The 20,176-nt window shown below is 51.3% G+C and overlaps 1 protein-coding gene across 2 annotated transcripts in view; it reads right to left on the bottom strand.

The window, feature by feature from the left end:
• Positions 1–1,735: 1,735 nt before the first annotated feature.
• The window catches only part of LOC102937422 (colony stimulating factor 2 receptor subunit beta), a 36,593-nt gene continuing 18,152 nt past the window's right edge, over positions 1,736–20,176 (bottom strand). The window contains exons 11-14 of one of the 2 annotated variants that reach the window (XM_027825098.3): positions 9,431–9,521; positions 9,080–9,149; positions 7,489–7,592; positions 1,736–6,039 (exon numbers count right to left, since the gene is read on the bottom strand). In XM_027825098.3, coding sequence (XP_027680899.2) covers positions 4,782–6,039; positions 7,489–7,592; positions 9,080–9,149; positions 9,431–9,521 — 1,523 coding nt within the window. In that variant the 3' untranslated portion in view covers positions 1,736–4,781. Of the gene's footprint in view, positions 6,040–7,488; positions 7,593–9,079; positions 9,150–9,430; positions 9,528–20,176 lie in introns of both variants that reach the window. The other variant, XM_043542829.1, reaches the window with a different exon arrangement.

The raw sequence follows: 20,176 nt of genomic DNA, 5'->3' as shown, positions 1-20,176 counted from the left end.
TCAGAAGGGAGGAGATGAACCGTGGCAGGCAAGGGGGTGTCATGCAGTAACACTGTCTGCTGGCTGGGGGTGCAAAGGTGGTTTAGGATCTGCTCATGACGGTCCTGTCTGACACGGCTCCTAGGAGAACCCAGGGGCTTCTAGTACTTGTTCCTTCCTGGTGACCCCCCACAGAACACCTACTTGCCACAAAGTTTGCGAGGGCAGAGGGGCCCTCTCTTTCCCCAGCTGTCCCAGCCATAGGTGCTGGAACTAGGGGTGCTACGACACCCCTGGGCTTGAAGTGGTTTCCATCAGCTAGAGGGTTTACAGTTTGGTTCAGTGGCTCTGAGCACCCCCCCCACTATGCAAATTGTTCCAGCACCCCTGGGCCCAGCTGCACCTCCAAGCTTGGAACTGCTGATTATTTTGCCTGCAGATATGAACTGATTCTGGGCACAAATTAGGGCTGTTTCTCCATGCTCTGTTAGTGAGATTAGGTCAGAGCATGCTGACTGCAGAGGAATGCCAGAGGTTTGCAAATAGAAGAAGTTAAAATGTAACTAGTAGTAACTATGGGAGGAGTATCTCCCACCCTCAATAATTAACCATTACGGGTTCTGATGTTCCAAGGAACATGGTGTGGCGGAGAAATAATTGCTCACTGACTAAAAAAGGGCGGGGGACCAAGATGCAAGTCACAGAGATCTCCTACTGGGCTTCCTTCTGCTTCAGCATGGAGTGGCACAGGTCTCAGCCAAGTAGCAAAGCACCCTAGGACATCACCACTCTGCATGCTGGGGCTGATGCAGAAGGAGGCTACATGTGCCAATTAAGTGCCGCCTTCAAGCCACCCAGCAAGTTAGTGGTGGAGCCCATGCTGCTGCTTCAGCACTCTGACTGTAAAACCTCAGCGCCTGATCCCACCACTTGTGAGTTTTAGAATAGCACATTGGGTACAGCGCCACACAACGTGAGCAAGTGTGGCAAAAACAGAAACTCAGACAAGCATCCGCCCTGATCAGAACGGAGTCTGCTGCCAGCCGAGGACGCTGCCCTGTGCTTTATGCAAATAGAGGCAATGCATTTCTGTTTGCTCAAGGCCATGAGATTTGGATAATAAACCAATTTCTCCTGTGCAGCCTACAGAAAATTGCCCACGCCTGAGAGCCGAGTGAGTCAGTGAGAATTGCTGATAATTATTTATTCATATAAATAAGAAAAGGGTCCAAATGATTAGTTTTGCACACCACTGGCCTATGTAACTGCTTGCTTATATTACTACCTGTATTGGCCTTATCCTCCCTCCTGCCTCTAGTTAGTCTCACACTTGTAGAGCCTTGCCTTAAATTACATTATAAGCACTTTAGAGCTGGGACTGTCACCCTATGCATGTGTACAGTGCCTAGGCCAACAGGGCTCCCACAGAGATTATTTGGGATACAGAAAACAGGGCAGCTGGGCGCAGCGAGTTCATACACATCCAGGCATCTGGGTGCAGGGGCAGAGTTAATACGTGGGGTTTTTATGGTCTCATTCTAATGCCTACAGAGACACATAACACCACAGCACAGACTGGCACACGTGGCTTTCTCTATTCATGAAAGGCTCAGGGCTGGATTAACAAGGTGTGCAACAAGTCAGGAATGAGTTGGGCTGGGAACGCTTGGATGGCACCTCTCTCTGCTCTGGTCAGCCTGAGGCAGTCCTGCCGGCCCCTTGCTTTCAAAAGCAATGAATTCACTATTCACATATCTTAAAGTTTAAAAACAAATGAGTTTATCAGAATTTTAATTATCCAAAAGAAGAATTACACTGAACAATGCAGGCCTGGCGGCATCCAATTAACATAGCAGGGAAAACAGAAACACTCTCCCGAACTGCCCTTTCCTCCCTGTAGTGGATCGAGACTCACCATAGCAGCGCCTCCTGCTGGTCACCTGGAAGTTACCTCTTTTCCAGCATACGGAGCACCCTCTGCAGGCCAGTGTCTCACCTGCCGCTGGCCCCGTGTCCCTCCCAGACACCAGTTCCCTTTACCTCAGGATTCTGCCCCAGTAGTACCCCCACTCTCTGGGTCTCCCCTCCACAGGGGAACCCCCAACTCTCTAAGCCCACCTTGCTTCAGTGGGTACTGCCAGTCATCATCTAGCCCCCGCTCACTGGGGCAAACTGCAGTCTGTAATGGACACTCCTCATTGGCAAGGGGTTAGAACCAGCTGCCTCTACTAGGGTGACCAGATCGCAAGAGTGAAATATCAGGACACATTGGGCAAGGGGGGGGCGGGAAGAGACACACAGGTGCACAGCCCCGACCGGAGCCAGAGGCACATTGGTCCGCCTGGCCCTGTGGTGCTACCAGCGTTCCCCTTCCTGTTGGGGATGCGCCCATGCTGCACCACACAGCTCCCCTGCCCAGCACCCCCTGGATCCACTATGCCCAGAGCCTCCCTACAACCCTTCCACCACAAATGCACAGTGCTGTGCACACACACACACCCCGCCCAGCATCTCCCTGCCCACAGCCCCACTACAGCTGCCCAGCTCCCCACACAGAGCCCTCCCCCACTCGCTAGTTTCCCAATACACACAGATTTCCCCTCCCTCCCAGGGCCTTTCCCCACAGCCCCACCACCACAACTACACAATGCCCCACACAGACCCCCACTGCCCAGTGCCCTGACACACACACAGATCTCCCCCACTTCCCAGCACCCCAAAACACACAAACCTCCCCCACTACCCAGTGCCTTCCACACACCTCCCAGACACTCACCATCACACCCTGCCCCCTTCCCTGGCCACACTTAGCAGCCCTGCTGGGAGGTCTCTGACTCCTAGGGTGAGAGCGGCAAGGGGAGACTCCAGACTCTCCACGTGCTGCGCCCGCCACAAGCGCAAGCTCTGTGGCTCCCATTGGTCAGGAAAAGCGCCAATGGGAGCTGCTGCAGAGCAGGGCTTGCAGGCACCAGCAGCACGCAGAGCCCCCCCACCCTAAGAGCCAGAGGGACCTGCCGGGGGCAAAGTGGGGAGTCCCAGCGGTGCTTACCTGGGGCGGCTCCCATCCCAAGAAGCATCCGGCAGGCAGGTCCCTCTGGCTCCTAAGGTCACAGGTTGGGGCGGGGGGGGGGGGGGGGGCGCAGAGGGCTCTCTGCCCCCTCCCAGTGCCTGCAAGCCCCGCCCCTGCAGTGCACGGTGCTCCTGCCGGCATGTGGGCACCGGGAACTGCCCCAGGAAGCGGTGAGCGGCAGTGCAGCGGCTGCGGCCCGGATGGTCCCGATATCGGGACAAAGGGCATCCCGACCAATGTAAGGTCGGGATGCAGGACAAGTCTCCTAAAATCGGGACTGTCCTAATAAAATTGGGACATCTGGTCATCCTAGCCTCTACCTATTCCCAGGCTGCACCTCTGTAGCCCCAGTACCTTTGTAGGCCTTCAGCAAGGCCTGCAGCCTGGAGGTTTACCAGGCTGGAGCTCGCCAGCTCCTCTTTGCCCTTCCCCAACACTGCTCCGCCTCAGGTTCCTTGCTCCCAGGCAGCCAACCCTTCCCACTCCAGGGCTAGGGTAAGACTTCTACAGCTCTGGCCTCCAGGCCTCATATCAGTGCCAGCTGTGGCCTGATTAAGCCATCCACACCTGGGGCCAACTATCTCGCCAGCCTCCCTCAGCTGCTCTTAATCCATTTTACTTTGGAGTGGGGCAGCCACCCCACTACACTCCCCTCATCAGCCATGTCACACAAATATACCAAAGTCAGACTCAGACATCCTACGTGGTAGGTGACACATCTAACTCAATCAGTAACAGAGCTGACCCATGGATTGAGAGATGATTTTGCTAGGTCTGATCACTGGGTGGCAGCTCTGAGTCAATGTTGTTCCCTTGCAGAAAGGAGCAGGAAAGAACTGAGTTCTCTTTCCCTGGCACTGTTACTCACCAAAGCAGCTAGCTAGTTGCTACCATCTCCTACAAACAGTCAGTGTACTGGGAATCCTGCATGTCATAGTATTTGAGCAATTAGAGATAGAAGAGATCCATTAGACCATAGTTTGTCCACTCGCACAACCTTTCCCCTGCCCCAACCCCAGTTTTCCCTGCAATAATATATGTCCTCTCTGACTTTGTCTAGTCTGGTTTTATGTGTCCTGGTGATGGGGCTTCCACTACCACCCTAGAGACATCATTCTGCAGGATAGAGTCACAGATAGGAAAGGTTTCTTCAGCTGCAGCCAAGTTTCCCCATTGCTGTTTCACCCCTTGACTCCTTGTCCCATCCTTAGCAATTCCAATCCCTCCTTGACAGGTTTGCTATCTACATCCTTCCAACACTAATTCTTCTGGATGAGTATTATCTCTCTAAATAAACTAGATCTCTTTTCAGAATGTGAGGCATTTCATTCCAGGTGCTTGCACCAGAATCTTATCCGTGACATGACGTTTGATCGTTCATGCTGTGAAGTTTGCATTGAGCTCAATATTACATTGCAGCAGAAGCGTGGCAAAGCTAACGTGATAATGGCAGGGGGATTAGAGCTGTGTGTAACGAGCAGATCTCTCCAATGGGGAGAGATTTCCTGGTTTCTCTAGCCAAGTACGCTGATACAGCTGAGGAGGATGTGGTGCTGATTGACATCTGCCACCCACTTTGGAAGAAGGAGGGCTGGGAAGAAGAATTGCCCTTTGTTTTTCCTGCCTGGGTTCGGGAGGGGAAACAGTGATGACAAGAAGAGGCAACATGCTTCGAGGGAGGGACTCGAATCCATTCACCTGTTCTCTTGCCCTCACCAGTCCTCTTGTAGCACTAGCACAGTTCCTTGGCCCTGACAGCTGGTTCCTGTCCTGCCCACGGAGGCAACACAAAGTAATCGTCACACTTCAGGGTTTTGAAGAGCTGAATGGCCTGCATGTGAAGAGCAGGCTCTCGCTTGCTATTGACAGATCCTCCATCACAGGGCGGCTTTCCAAATGCCTGTCCGGCTTCTGATGTCTGATCAGCCAGGGGGCCTTTCTCACCCACGGGGGGCTTCTCACCAGGTTTGAGGCCGGGAAAGAAGCAGTATTCCCCCACCTGGCGTAGAAAAACTGGTCCGGTGCCATCGGGGTTGAACATGACCACATTATCCTCTTGCCCAGGCTCTGCTTTAGCAAAATCAACCCCCTCCGATAGGATGGGTGGGGACAAACTGACGGGTTCTGGAGTGCCACAGGGAGCCTTGGGGAACATAACATAGCTCCCAAATCCAGAGAGAGCGGCTGATGCTGGAGATGGAACTGGGACTGCGACACCAGGTTTTTCAGGGCCCAACTCGGGGCTAGGGGTGCCCTCCGTGGCATGGGGCAGTTGTGGGTTGGATGACAACATGCCAGAAGCAGTGGGCATCCCCTCCAGTGGGGCCTGTGCAGGGGACAGATGGGCAGAGTCTCTTGCTGGCATCAGTGACAGACCTTCCGTGGTGACGTATCCCAGTGGCAATTTCTGACCGGAATTGTTTAAGATGGCAGCAATCGGTGACCTTTGACCTTTGGTGTCCCCTTGTGCCACTTCCCCACCTGCTGGCTGGCCTTGTGGCCCTTCTTGCCCTCCAGCAAGTGGCTGCTTCATCTCTTTCTCAACAGGAAGTGAGACGGGGTGGAGCTGAGCTTCTCCTCTCTCCTCCTCCACCAGCAGGATCTGGGAAGAGGCCCCCTGGGGTAGGGACACGTACTCCAGGGACGCTGGCCTCCCCCTGGTTCCCAGTGGGGCAGCTTCCTGGTCCTGATGAATGTCAGGCAGGGAGCACCCACGGGGGAAGTGCAAGTATGGACCATTAAAGTCAAAGCAGGACATGGGTGCCTGAGAAGCAGTGACCTTAGCACTGCTCCTCCAGGGGAGCGTGGCTGGCGACAAGGACTGACTGTTGCTCTGACTCGAACGGCAGCTAGCCGGGGCTGCAGGATGTGGAGCTGGAGTTGTCATTTCAAGAGTCTGATATGGGTTCTCTGGGTCCAGTGCACCAAGGAAGCACATCATCCTCTCGGTCACGACTGCAGGGAGATCTGCTGAACTAACCTTCATCTGTCTGCAAGGGGGAAACAAGAGGAATCAGAGAAGTCACCCTGCAGAGAACGTCACATAGACAGGGAGTGGAGCTGAGGGCCTCCTGGGAGAAAGGTCTTCTGCGGGTTAGAAGGAATCTTTCCCTGGGGGCAGATTATCGCATAACTGCCTATAGCAGAATTTCTTGTGCTTTCCTCTGAAGCAGCTGGCACCGGCATCTATTCCTGGCAAGATACTGGACTAGATGGACCATTGGCTGGACCCAGTCTGGCAATTTCTGTGTTTCTTGAGTCTAAGGGGCCCAAGCAGCACATCACCCTTCAGAGACCGTGATCACCACCACCTACATTATATATAGCACCAGACCTTTGCCTGGCACTGGGCGGAGTTTATAAAAAGACATGGCCCCTGCCGCAAGGAACTTACAGCCACTGAGGTAGAAGATAGAAAAAGGGAGGGGGCAAACAAGGAGTGATGGGGGTTCAAATAAACACAAATAATGGCCTGCGCTTTCCAAAAGTGAACAGTGATGGCTGGGCACCCACCCATGGGCAGTGGGTATCAAAGGCCAGGGGAGACTAAGCCTCCCGTAACTGAGGCCATGGCCTTGCCCATGATCCTCCCCTAGGCCATGCCCTCACTCCCCCTCGCCCCTTAAGCCAGCAGGGGCTCAGCTCCTTCCAGTGGCCTGGAGCTTGGGGTTGGTGCTGATAGCCCAGGGCTGGGGTGGCCAGGGGTGGCTCAAGGAGGGTGAAGAGCCTCTGTCCCCAACCTGGAAGAGGAGAGCTCTCTAAGCCCTGGGAGAAGGGGTACAGCTATAAGTGTCTCCAAGTTGGGACTCAGGCTATTCTAACTGAATACGGCCTTCCTCAGGCTACTCTTCTTAACCCAGAATCCCTCACAGCATAGAGCATGATGGGTACCCTGCCTCAGCACAACCTCCCTACACCAGGAGCTGTGAGGAGGGTAGTCTTGGGCTTCTTACATTGGCCCCACACTACTGCATTGGAGGAATTATCCTCTGTCCTATTGCAGCCCCAGCTGGCTCTTGTATGCTGCCAGAGCCAGAATCGGCCCCAAGAGTGGTGAGGGCCTCACTTCCAGGTGGCAGGAAAATAGGGTGTGTAGGGGAGGGGGCGTGTATGCATCTGTATGCTGGGAGTGCTTAACCACCTCCATTTCCAGATTGGGAAATCAAAGGCAAGCCCATTACCAGAAGGAGAGATCAGGGAGAAAGGGCTCAGGGTTTGGCACTGGTGTTTCCAGGGAGCCAGGGAGAGCAGGGGCTGCAAGTGCATCCATTGACATTTCCAGATGGGCACATGGAGGATGTGCCAAGGTTTATAATTCACACCAGTTACATTTGCCATTCCTCCCTGATGGGATCAGCCACCCACAGGAACTGAGATGCCACCATCACCAAGCAACGTCTCAGAGAGTATCACCACTGAGCAGTGCACTGACCACTCACCCATCCAGCACTTGGATGCAGCTGGCCAGGTCCATCTTCTCGGAAGGGCTCTGCTTGCCAAAGTCCAGCTGGCTGCTCGGCAGCGGAATTCCAAGTGCTACTTTCTGAAAAGAGACAAGGGCAGATAGCACTCCTGGCAGACAGAGGGTGATTCCCTGAGGGCAGAGGGGAGCCAGAAGCCCGATAGTGGAGATACCACAGTGTGTGGTAGCACTTTAACCCCTCTTGGGGGCAACATTGCTCCTGGGGACTGGTGGTTTGATGGGGGGAATAGGTCTGGAGGCCCCCTGCTGGAGGCCTTGTGGCCCTGCCTCACCACACCCCAGAAAAGAGCAGAGGAGAAGTCCTCCAGGCAGTCTAGAGTGGCTGCAGGGGAGCAGCTAATCAGAGAGGCTGCTGGAGTGACCAATCAGGGGGCAGAAGGGCCATATAAAAGGAAGCAGCAGGGACACAGCAGCCACTTGCTGCCTGGAGCTTGAAGAATGGGTGCATGGCTGGCTGGAAGAGTAGCAGGACTATGGCCAGCTCAGTGTGGGCAGGCTGAGCCCAGGACCTAGCCAGACCAGGCAAGGGTACCATGATGGGCACTGCTGGTCTGGTTGAAGACTAAACCCAGGGAGAGCTGCCAAAAAGACACTAACCGAGGGTCCCGAGATGGGCTCCTTTGGGGCTGTTAAAGAAGGCACTACCTCTGGAGGAAGCCTTGGTGCTACAGCTCCATACCAGGGCCATGAGCAAGAACGAGAGACTGTACACCCCAGAAGGGGGGACAGTGTGTGTGACTCAGCCGGAGGGGGGGTTTGGTCATGAGAGGCAGGTGCCACCCCATTGTAAGAACTGAAAAGAGAGCAGGCTCGCACCCAACCAGGAAGGGGGCACCTGCAAGAGGTGTGTACTGCCCTGTTCAAAACTGAGTAATTGCAGTCATGTATTGGCCAGAGAGGGGGCGCTCACAAGTGTAAGGTAAAACAGTGGCAAAAATCCTGCTATCTCCTGGGCTTCTCCTATGCACCAATGGGCAGGGTCCTCAGACAATGTGTCCCCACATGTGCCGTGAAAGGATAAAGGCTTGAGAGGGCAATTAACCTGCCTGCTTGAACCTGGAGAATGGGCCAGGACTAATCAGAAGTAAAGCCCAGGTGGGGAAGAGAAGGGCTTGTGGCCATAAAGAGCTGAGTGAGCCTCGTGGGAGGAAGGAGACCCAGGGGAGAGGAGGTGGGAAGTAACCTGAGAGAAGGCTGAGAGAGAGGAGGCAGAGCAGACAGGCTACTCCAGGGGTGAGTGGGAAGCCTGACTGGAGACAGGGGCCCTGAAGAGCACTAACCTGCCTGAGCCCCTGAGAGAGGGGAGGTGCGTGCCAGCCGCTGGACAGTGGGGCTGTTGAAAGCACAGGACCTGTGAGGCCGAGGTGGCCAGCTGAGCCCAGCCAGGCTGAGGGTTTGGTTTTGTTTACAGTTCTATTGGACTTGGTCAAGAATTCGGCTGGCCAGAAGCGGCAGGACTCTGTCAAGTCGTCAGACCAGAGGGCCGGGATACTCTTACAGCTGGAGTAGGCCAAAGGGTAGTAAGGGAAAGCTCAGTTCTCTCTTACCTGGAGGTAGCTCTGGAGCAGCTGACTCCTGCCGGGATTTGGAATCTTTTCCTCCCATTTTTTCTTCTTGCTGTAACAAGACAGAGTTTGCAGGGTCACTTCTCTTGGGAGGAGGCTACACCAGATACACAGCCTTACCCTGGGCCCCCTTGTCAACCCAGAGGTCCTGAAACTCCATGGCCCTACACTCAAGCTGCTGTCTGACATGGAGAGAGCTCTGTGCTGCACCCCAGGCATATCTCCAGCTTAACTAAGCCCTAGATCAAGGATAGGGATGTGCCCATGCAGCACCTCCCTGCACTCACTCTATCAGTGTGTCTGGTGAATCTCCAACTCCCAGTGCAGACTTACCTGAGTAGGCGTCTATAACCACACCAGCCAAATGCTATCAGCACGATGGTGAAGACTGGGACCAGCAGTGGGAGAATCAGTGGTGACCCGGCTGAGGCAGATAAATGAGAGAGAGAGAGATATATAGACAGCAACAGAAAATGGCTTCATTCTATACCGAAACTTACATTCTGGATGCTCTTTTGGGATGATACTGAGGTCAGGAAAATGTAGGTTGCCTGTCAAGTCACGAGTCCTAACTGACAGGTGTGTTAGACCATGGAATACTCACCCACTTGGGATAGACTAGATGTGACCTAATCAGGAGAGCTGGGCAAAGTACCAGGAGAATGAATCGGTCAACACATTTGCTAAATCCAACTCTTGATTTGGTCTGAGCCCCTTCTTTGGGTTTTTCATGAACATCTGGACAACCAGTTTGTTTGTGCAAACATCTGGGGACGAGCTTGTATTTGTGTGAGTCTTCATATGCTCATAGACCTCATACGTTCCCAAGAAAGAATTCCCTCTCCTGCATAACTCCAAGGGACAGGGTCTCCCAGGAGGTGCTGTGGAAATGGGGTTCTCTTCTACAGATCTCATTAGGTCAACCCCAAATGGGATATAGTCCTCAAGCCCCTGTTCTCCCCAGTCCCATGTTAGGACTATTTTAAAAAAACTAAAGAAATTCCCAGAGCAAATAACTTTGTTAAAGTGAAGTTCAGACTGAGGGCTTGTCTATACTTATGGCTAAATCGGCCTTGTTGCGATCAATGCAGCAGTGTCAATTTAGTGGGTCTGGTGAGGATACACGAAGTCGATGGGAAAGCACTCTCCCATCGACATATGTACTCCGCCTCCCTAGGAGGCAGAAGGTAAGTTGGCCAGAGAGCGTCTCCCGTCAAGACAGCATGGGGATCTGAGGGTCATAGTGGACCACAAGCTAAATATGAGTAAACAGTGTAACACTGTTGTGAAAAAACGCGAACGTCATTCATAGAATCATAGAATATCAGGGTTGGAAGGGACCCCAGAAGGTCATCTAGTCCAACCCCCTGCTCGAAGCAGGACCAAGTCCCAGTTAAATCATCCCAGCCAGGGCTTTGTCAAGCCTGACCTTAAAAATCTCTAAGGAAGGAGATTCTACCACCTCCCTAGGTAACGCATTCCAGTGTTTCACCACCCTCTTAGTGAAAAAGTTTTTCCTAATATCCAATCTAAGCCTCCCCCATTGCAACTTGAGACCATTACTCCTCGTTCTGTCATCTGCTACCATTGAGAACAGTCTAGAGCCATCCTCTTTGGAACCCCCTTTCAGGTAGTTGAAAGCAGCTATCAAATCCCCCCTCATTCTTCTCTTCTGCAGACTAAACAATCCCAGCTCCCTCAGCCTCTCCTCATAAGTCATGTGCTCTAGACCCCTAATCATTTTTGTTGCCCTTCGCTGGACTCTCTCCAATTTATCCACATCCTTCTTGTAGTGTGGGGCCCAAAACTGGACACAGTACTCCAGATGAGGCCTCACCAGTGTCGAATAGAGGGGAACGATCACGTCCCTCGATCTGCTCGCTATGCCCCTACTTATACATCCCAAAATGCCATTGGCCTTCTTGGCAACAAGGGCACACTGCTGACTCATATCCAGCTTCTCGTCCACTGTCACCCCTAGGTCCTTTTCCGCAGAACTGCTGCCTAGCCATTCGGTCCCTAGTCTGTAGCGGTGCATTGGATTGTTCCATCCTAAGTGCAGGACCCTGCACTTATCCTTATTGAACCTCATCAGATTTCTTTTGGCCCAATCCTCCAATTTGTCTAGGTCCTTCTGTATCCTATCCCTCCCCTCCAGCGTATCTACCACTCCTCCCAGTTTAGTATCATCCGCAAATTTGCTGAGAGTGCAATCCACACCATCCTCCAGATCATTTATGAAGATATTGAACAAAACCGGCCCCAGGACCGACCCCTGGGGCACTCCACTTGACACCGGCTGCCAACTAGACATGGAGCCATTGATCACTACCCGTTGAGCCCGACAATCTAGCCAACTTTCTACCCACCTTATAGTGCATTCATCCAGCCCATACTTCCTTAACTTGCTGACAAGAATACTGTGGGAGACCGTGTCAAAAGCTTTGCTAAAGTCAAGAAACAATACATCCACTGCTTTCCCTTCATCCACAGAACCAGTAATCTCATCATAAAAGGCGATTAGATTAGTCAGGCATGACCTTCCCTTGGTGAATGCATGCTGACTGTTCCTGATCACTTTCCTCTCATGTAAGTGCTTCAGGATTGATTCTTTGAGGACCTGCTCCATGATTTTTCCAGGGACTGAGGTGAGGCTGACTGGCCTGTAGTTCCCAGGATCCTCCTTCTTCCCTTTTTTAAAGATTGGCACTACATTAGCCTTTTTCCAGTCATCCGGGACTTCCCCCGTTCGCCACGAGTTTTCAAAGATAATGGCCAAGGGCTCTGCAATCACAGCCGCCAATTCCTTCAGCACTCTCGGATGCAACTCGTCCGGCCCCATGGACTTGTGCACGTCCAGCTTTTCTAAATAGTCCCTAACCACCTCTATCTCCACAGAGGGCTGGCCATCTCTTCCCCATTTTGTGATGCCCAGCGCAGCAGTCTGGGAGCTGACCTTGTTAGTGAAAACAGAGGCAAAAAAAGCATTGAGTACATTAGCTTTTTCCACATCCTCTGTCACTAGGTTGCCTCCCTCATTCAGTAAGGGGCCCACACTTTCCTTGGCTTTCTTCTTGTTGCCAACATACCTGAAGAAACCCTTCTTGTTACTCTTGACATCTCTTGCTAGCTGCAGCTCCAGGTGCGATTTGGCCCTCCTGATATCTTTCCTACATGCCCAAGCAATATTTTTATACTCTTCCTTGGTCATATGTCCAACCTGCCACTTCTTGTAAGCTTCTTTTTTATGTTTAAGATCCGCTAGGATTTCACCATTAAGCCAAGCTGGTCGCCTGCCATATTTACTATTCTTTCGACTCATCGGGATGGTTTGTCCCTGTAACCTCAACAGGGATTCCTTGAAATACAGCCAGCTCTCCTGGACTCCCTTCCCCTTCATGTTAGTCCCCCAGGGGATCCTGGCCATCTGTTCCCTGAGGGAGTCGAAGTCTGCTTTCCTGAAGTCCAGGGTCCGTATCCTGCTGCTTACCTTTCTTCCCTGCGTCAGGATCCTGAACTCAACCAACTCATGGTCACTGCCTCCCAGATTCCCATCCACTTTTGCTTCCCCCACTAATTCTACCCGGTTTGTGAGCAGCAGGTCAAGAAAAGCGCCCCCCCTAGTTGGCTCCCCTAGCACTTGCACCAGGAAATTGTCCCCTACGCTTTCCAAAAACTTCCTGGATTGTCCATGCACCGCTGTATTGCTCTCCCAGCAGATATCAGGAAAATTAAAGTCACCCATGAGAATCAGGGCATGCGATCTAGTAGCTTCCGTGAGTTGCCGGAAGAAAGCCTCATCCACCTCATCCCCCTGGTCCGGTGGTCCATAGCAGATTCCCACCACTACATCACTCTTGTTGCTCACACTTCTAAACTTAATCCAGAGACACTCAGGTTTTTCCACAGTTTCGTACCGGAGCTCTGAGCAGTCATACTGCTCCCTTACATATAGTGCTACTCCCCCACCTTTTCTGCCCTGCCTGTCCTTCCTGAACAGTTTATAACCATCCATGACTGTACTCCAGTCATGTGAGTTATCCCACCAAGTCTCTGTTATTCCAATCACGTCATAGTTCCTTGACATCACCAGGACCTCCAGTTCTCCCTGCTTGTTTCCAAGGCTTTGTGCATTTGTATATAAGCACTTGAGATAACCTGTTGATTCGCCCCTCATTCTCAAGTATGAGGCAGGAGCCCTCCCCTCACAGACATTCCTGCCTGTGCTTCCTCCCGGTATCCCGCTTTCCCACTTACCTCAGGGCTTTGGTCTCCTTCCCCCGGTGAACCTAGTTTAAAGCCCTCCTCACTAGGTTAGCCAGCCTGCTGGCTAAGATGCTCTTCCCTCTCTTCGTAAGATGGAGCCCGTCTCTGCCCAGCACTCCTCCTTCATGGAACACCATCCCATGGTCAAAGAATCCAAAGCCTTCTCTCCGACACCACCTGCGTAGCCATTCGTTGACTTCCACGATTCGACGGTCCCTACCCAGGCCTTTTCCTTCCACGGGGAGGATGGACGAGAACACCACTTGCGCCTCCAACTCCTTTATCCTTCTTCCCAGAGCCACGTAGTCCGCAGTGATCCGTTCAAGGTCATTCTTGGCAGTATCATTGGTGCCCACGTGGAGAAGCAGGAAGGGGTAGCGATCCGAGGGCTTGATGAGTCTCGGCAGTCTCTCCATCACATCGCGAATCTTAGCCCCTGGCAAGCAGCAGACTTCTCGGTTTTCCCGGTCAGGGTGGCAGATAGATGACTCAGTCCCCCGGAGGAGAGAGTCCCCGACCACCACCACCCGCCTTCTCTTCTTGGGAGTGGTGGTCGTGGAACCCCCAACCTCAGGACATCGCATCTCATGCCTTCCAACGAGCGGAGTCTCCTTCTGCTTTCTCCCCCCAGACATATCATCTGGTCCACTCTCCGCAATGGTACCTGTGGAGAGAACATGAAAGCGGTTAGTTACCTGTGTCTGTGTTACTGGAACCCGGACATTCCGCTTACCTCTTCTGGAGGTCACATGTTGCCAAGCTTCTTCACTGGCCTCTTGGCTCCTCTGTGCAACCTGCTCTATATCTTTAGAGCTTTGTGCCCCTAGAAGCCTATCCTGAGTTTTGTCCAGAAAATCCTCAGTTTCTCGTATACAACGCAGGGTCGTTATCTGTTGCTCCAGACCTTCAATCTTCTCTTCCAATATGGAGACCAGCTTGCACTTTGTACAGACAAAGTCGCTTCTGTCCTGTGGAACAGGATGTATAAGCAGGAGTGTTGTAAGCAAGACACGAGAAGTAATTCTTCTGCTCTACTCCGCGCTGATCAGGCCTCAGCTGGAGTATTGTGTCCAGTTCTAGGTGCCACATTTCAGGAAAGATGTGGACAAATTGGAGAAAGTCCAGAGAAGAGCAACAAAAATTATGAATGGTCTAGAAAACATGACCTATGACGGAATATTGAAAAAACTGGGTGTGTTTAGTCTGGAAAAGAGAAGACTGAGAGGGGACATGAAAACAGTTTTCAAGTACATAAAAGGTTGTTACAAGGAGGCGGGATAAGAATTGTTCTTCTTAACTTCTGAGGATAGGACAAGAAGCAATGGGCTTAAATTGCAGGAAGGGCAGTTTAAATTGGACATAAGGAAAAACTTTCTAACTGTCAGGTTAGGAAGCACAGGTTAAGCACTGGAATAAATTGCCTAGGGAGATTGAGGAATCTCTATCACTGGAGATTTTTAAGAGCAGGTTAGACAAACACCTATCAGGAATGGCCTAGATAATACTTAGTCCTGCCATGAGTGCAGGGGACTGGAAGAGATGACCTCTCGAGGTCCCTTCCAATCCTATAATTCTATGGTGTAGACACTGCTGTAAGTTGACCTAAGTTTCATCAACTTCAGTTACGTAATTTACATAATTTATGTAACTGAAGTAACGTAACTGAGGTCGACTTACAGCTTTAGTGTAGACCAACCCTCCGAGAACAGATCAGTAACTTCAGGGTGAAGATCCTTACAAGAACATTGCAGATAGCAACAAAAAAAGACTTGCAGTTAAGTGTAAATGTACAAGAAACACAAACATTTGAGAGTCTAGAAATTCACAATTAAGGCTTATTCAGTCACCTCTCCTGTTTGTACAGGTTCAGGAAGCCAATCAGAGACCAGGAATTCCACCATGAGCCCTAGTGACCAATCACACAGACTGAATTCCAAATACTGAACAACACACCCATGAAGCAATGCTTCTCTGAATGACCAGAGAAACCCATGTAAGCTCCGATGGATTTGCTTAAAATCAGTTGCAAAGAGCCCATCTTTTCATTATTTCACAAACATGAAAATGTTGTTCAGCATGAACAGTTCAACCAGCTCCACTGATTGATCCCTTTCTACCTTCTAGCATGGATCATTCCTTCCCTTCTCCAGACCTCCACTTAGATCCATGAACTTCTCACACTGGCCTCCAGCCCCATTTTCAGCCTGACCACGTCCAGTGGGATCCAGTCTGCCTGGTTCCTCTTAAAGGTAGTAACCTGGACACCTCAAAGGCTGCAGTGCAGAGATACTACGTGTAGGGGAAGATTACAGTCATGTGACCCTCCTGTGAAATTCTATACATTGGGGAAGCGTGCTGTAACCCTCATATTCCTCATTTTTGTATAATTGTGATCTTACATATAAAGCATGCCCTGTAATGTATCAGGGAAAGGTTATGATCTGCTGAAAGTCATTTCTCTAGCCATAGATGTGTATCATTAATGCATATGAAGTTATGAGAATTGTGTCGTATGGTTGTCACTAAAACATGCTGTAAGTTGGGGGAATCAGCCAGATATTAGCTCCGCAGAGGCAACAGCAAAGAAAGTAACCAATGCCTAGGCAGGGTGTCAAAAAACCCATCAACAGCCATTGTTCAGCAAGGGAGCTACAATGCAATGACTCACCTGCATGAGGCCACACCCAAGGGAATTGCTCAACCTTGCTTGGAGAGACTCAGTAATGCTGACCTGACTCTGAAGCGGGGGGCAGGGGGCAAAGCCAAGAGGGGAGAAAGGACATGATAAAAGGGAGAGATATTTGCCATGCTCTTCCTCTCTCTTCCACCTACATCCACAGATACCACACCAAGCAACTGAAGCACTGATCAAAGGGGAGAGCCTGGCTGAAGAGCAACCAGCCAGCCTGTAGTGAGAAGCATCTAAGTTTGTGTGAAAGTAGAATGAATTATATTGAAATTATAATTCATTAGAGAAATGCTGCTTGAAGGGTTTGTTGAAATATAGTTGTCAGGAAGAGAAACGTTAAGGAGTGTGAGACAATGGGTCCTCAAACTAATTAACTTAGAGCTCCTATTGAGCTAGGAGATTGGTAAACGTTAGTATGCAAATAAGATATGTATGTATATTTGTCAGTTTCTGCTTCCTTTTGTCTCTTATGTTAAATTGGCTTTCCCTTATCTGTTTAAACAAGTTAGCTTGAGCTTTTGCAGGAGGCTCACATATCTGGGTGCATTGGCAAAGTGCTTTGCTAATAAACAGAGTGGTCTGACAAATTCAGTGAGTCTTGAATCTGACTTTGACAATTTGGAGGTTCCACCAAGATGGCAACCATCTTCACTGGGGCCATGTGACTCCTGCCCGTTCTTAGGACGGCCGTGGCAAGCCGGCACCTTGGCATTTGGCCCGAGCGGTCCTCCACCAGAACGGAAGGGTGCATGACCACAGTGAAGTCTACGCCATCGAACCTGTTGGTTCCCACTCTGTTCTGGTAGGGATCCCGGGATCTGACATCAGGAATCTGGTCAGGTAATTATTTCTATGTTTTGTCCGGACTGAGGACTGTCTTGTTTCTGCGTCTATCCGTCCTCCCTGTGGTGTGTTTGAGTCTGGGCGCCGTCTCCGTCCGGGGATCGGCTGACCAAAGGGCTCCTCTCCCCACGGTCTGACTGAGTGAAATCTGCACAATTGCAGCCGCACCGCGCCTTGGGTAAAACCCTTGGTGTGAAAGCAAGGGCGATTGAGGCAGTAGCCTGTGGGCTCCTTTTGTGTGTTGCACCGGGCATCGCTCTGACGAACCCGACTTTCCTTCTTGTGTGATTGGTGTGTAAAGTCCTCCTGTATGGGTAACCAGATGTCTAAGTCGGGACAGTTCCCTAAAGGAACACCGGCTCATTTTATGTATTTTAGGAAGGGTCCGGACTCCTGTAAATTTCTGGAAAAATGGTCTAGGCTAACTCAGGAGAATCCCAAATTCAGTGGCCACTGTTAGGATCTTGGGACAAAGACCGAGTAGACATCTTAAAAGACAAACTCGGCCAACCTAAAACTAAATTGGCAAAAGGAGAGGTTGATTGTTTCATGCAATGGTGGGAAGACGCAAATCATAGGTGGACAGAATCAAAACTTGCCTCTCTCAAAGATTCAAATGATAAGTTAAAAGCTTTATTAGAAGCCTCCTCTCCCGCTGCCAGACCGAGCGCTCACCTTTATCCCATTCTCCGAGAAAACCAGGATCGATCCCATCCCCCTTCATACTCCCATCTCATTGTGGGAAAGGACGAAGAAAACCCCTTGTTAAATTCTGGGGATGACGATGAGGAAGATGCATTAATTGGCCTGGCATCCTTGCATCGGATCAATAGGCGGTCACAACAACTCCCAGGGGTCTCCAGTTCAGACCAGTCCGGATCGTCCAATACCGTCCAGGCCCATTCCTCCGGTACCACTCAGACCATAAACAAAACCCCCCCGTTCCCCCGAAACCCTCCAGTCTGCCTGACTCCTCTGTTTTTCCCCATACATACGAAGATAGCCTGGACACTGATTGGGCCCAACGCTTATGCTCTGGCTCTAAACCTATCCAGGCTCCCCTCCAAATCCTGCATACTGGGGGCCAACAAGAGGGTCCCACTTGGAGCTATAAACCCTGGACTCGTACAGAGCTCCTTTCAATTGTAAAAGGCTTTCCAAAGCCCCTGGAAAATCCTACCACATTTGCAGAGGAATTTTTGTTAGTGTGCGACACCTATGAACCCTCTGAGGCAGACCTCCTGCAGCTGTGCAAGCTACTGGTAACCCCTAGCGAGCATGAAAAATGGCTCACAGCAGCCAACTGGCCCATCAGCGAGCACCATTCCGCTTTACCAGACACCGGTCCTGACGCTGAATACCGGAAAAAGTGTAAAGACCGAGCTAAAAACCTACATGAGGCCATCCCTCGAGTATGGACTCCAAAAACAAACTGGACAGCCACACATTGCTGTAAACAGCGACAGGGAGAAAGTCTGGGTGACGATCGCACCCGACTGACTGATGTTTTTCTGCAACATTCTGGTATACAGCAACCGGGTGAAAATGGGAAGGGCGCCCTGGCTCACGCGTTTGTTAATGGCCTCCTACCTGCTATCGGCAGTGTGCTAAAGCGAATAAGTGTTGGGTGGGAAACGGAAACCATGGATAAATTGCAATCAGTGGCAGAACACTGCCATCGCACTCTAAAGGGAAAGGAGGAACCATCTTCCCAAAAGTTAATGGCCCTGCAAATACAGCATTATTCAGGGCAAGGTAAACAGTACCGGGGAGGGGGACGTGGCCACGGGAGGGGCCGTGGAACTGGATTTTCGGGTTTTGGGGGTGTTTGTAATTTCTGTAAACAACCTGGACATTGGAAAAACGAGTGTCCGCGCCGGCCTAATAGCTCTGTAAACAACCAGCTAGACCTCCTGTCGGCACAGCCCGACAGTTCCCAGACTTACTTTGTCCCACAGCAATGACAGAACACCAGGGAACCTCAGGAAATTTTAGCTCCTTTACTACCTCTCACTCCCACAGGTGAATGTGTTTTGACTATTAATGATCTTTCTCTCCCTTTCCTTGTTGATACGGGAGCTTCGCTCTCTGCAGTTCGTACTGCTGACCTGCCTGAGGTTCCCCGCTCCGAAAAAACCATATCCGCTGTGGGCATTACGCTGTGGGCATCCCAACCCCTTATCCCCTTTCAAAACCTCTACCAGTCCAGGTTGGTCCTCTTTCCGCGGACCATGCATTCCTCCTCTCGGATTCCACTCCGGTGAACCTTTTGGGTCGGGACCTGTTATGTAAACTTGGCTGTACCATCTACTGTTCCCCGGATGGTGTCTACTTACAAATCCCCCAGTCCTCTCTGAGTGATTCTGTAGCCTCCCTGCTGTCTGAAACTCCCCTTTCCACTCCGGTCCCCTGCTGCCCATTGGTCCTGTCCCTTGAACACCTAATTTCACAGGTCCCATCCTCTCTGTGGCCAACCCACCCCTCTGAAGTGGGCTGTTTACATATTGACCCCGTCTGCATTATTGTTGATTCCTCCAAACCTCTGTCTCGCCTGTCTCAATACCCTTTAAACCCCGAAGCAGAGGCTGCAATTGCTCCAGTCATGACTGCCCTGCGGGAATAAGGCATTATTATCCCCTGCTCCAGCCCCTGTAACACCCCCTATCCTCCCAGTTCGAAAAGCTGATGGTAAATCGTGGCGGTTTGTTCAGGATCTTCGGGCCATTAACCGCATTGTCATACCTGCCTTTCCCGTTGTCCCTAACCCAGCGACGATTCTGGCTTCTATCCCACCAGATGCAACTCATTTTACTGTTGTTGATTTGTGCTCTGCTTTCTTTTCTGTCCCGGTTCACCCTGACTCCCAGTTCCTGTTTGCCTTTTCTTACAAGGGATAACAGTACACATGGACCACACTGCCCCAGGGGTATACTGAAAGCCCGTCATATTTTTCCCAAGCATTAGCCCGAGACCTTGCTGACCTTGTTTTCCCGTCCAGGTCCACACTAGTCCAATATGTAGATGATCTACTCCTCTGTTCCCCTTCATTGTCCACCTCTGAAACTGACTCTTTAGTGCTCCTTACTGCCCTAGCAAATAAGGGTCACAAAGCTTCTCGCTCTAAACTACAACTCTGTCAAGCTTCTGTCACATACCTTGGCTTTCTCCTCTCCCAGGGTTCCCGTGCACTTTCTCCCACCCGCGTCCAAGCTATCCTTAGCTTTCCCCAACCCCGCTCCCCACGACAGGTCCGGAAGTTCTTAGGCATGGCTGGATTTTGC

This window comes from Chelonia mydas, chromosome 1, assembly GCF_015237465.2.
Source record: "Chelonia mydas isolate rCheMyd1 chromosome 1, rCheMyd1.pri.v2, whole genome shotgun sequence".
Lineage (NCBI taxonomy): Eukaryota > Metazoa > Chordata > Testudines > Cheloniidae > Chelonia > Chelonia mydas.
The sequence above is the reverse complement of the archived record's forward strand: the minus strand, read 5'-3'. Positions and strand labels throughout refer to the sequence as shown.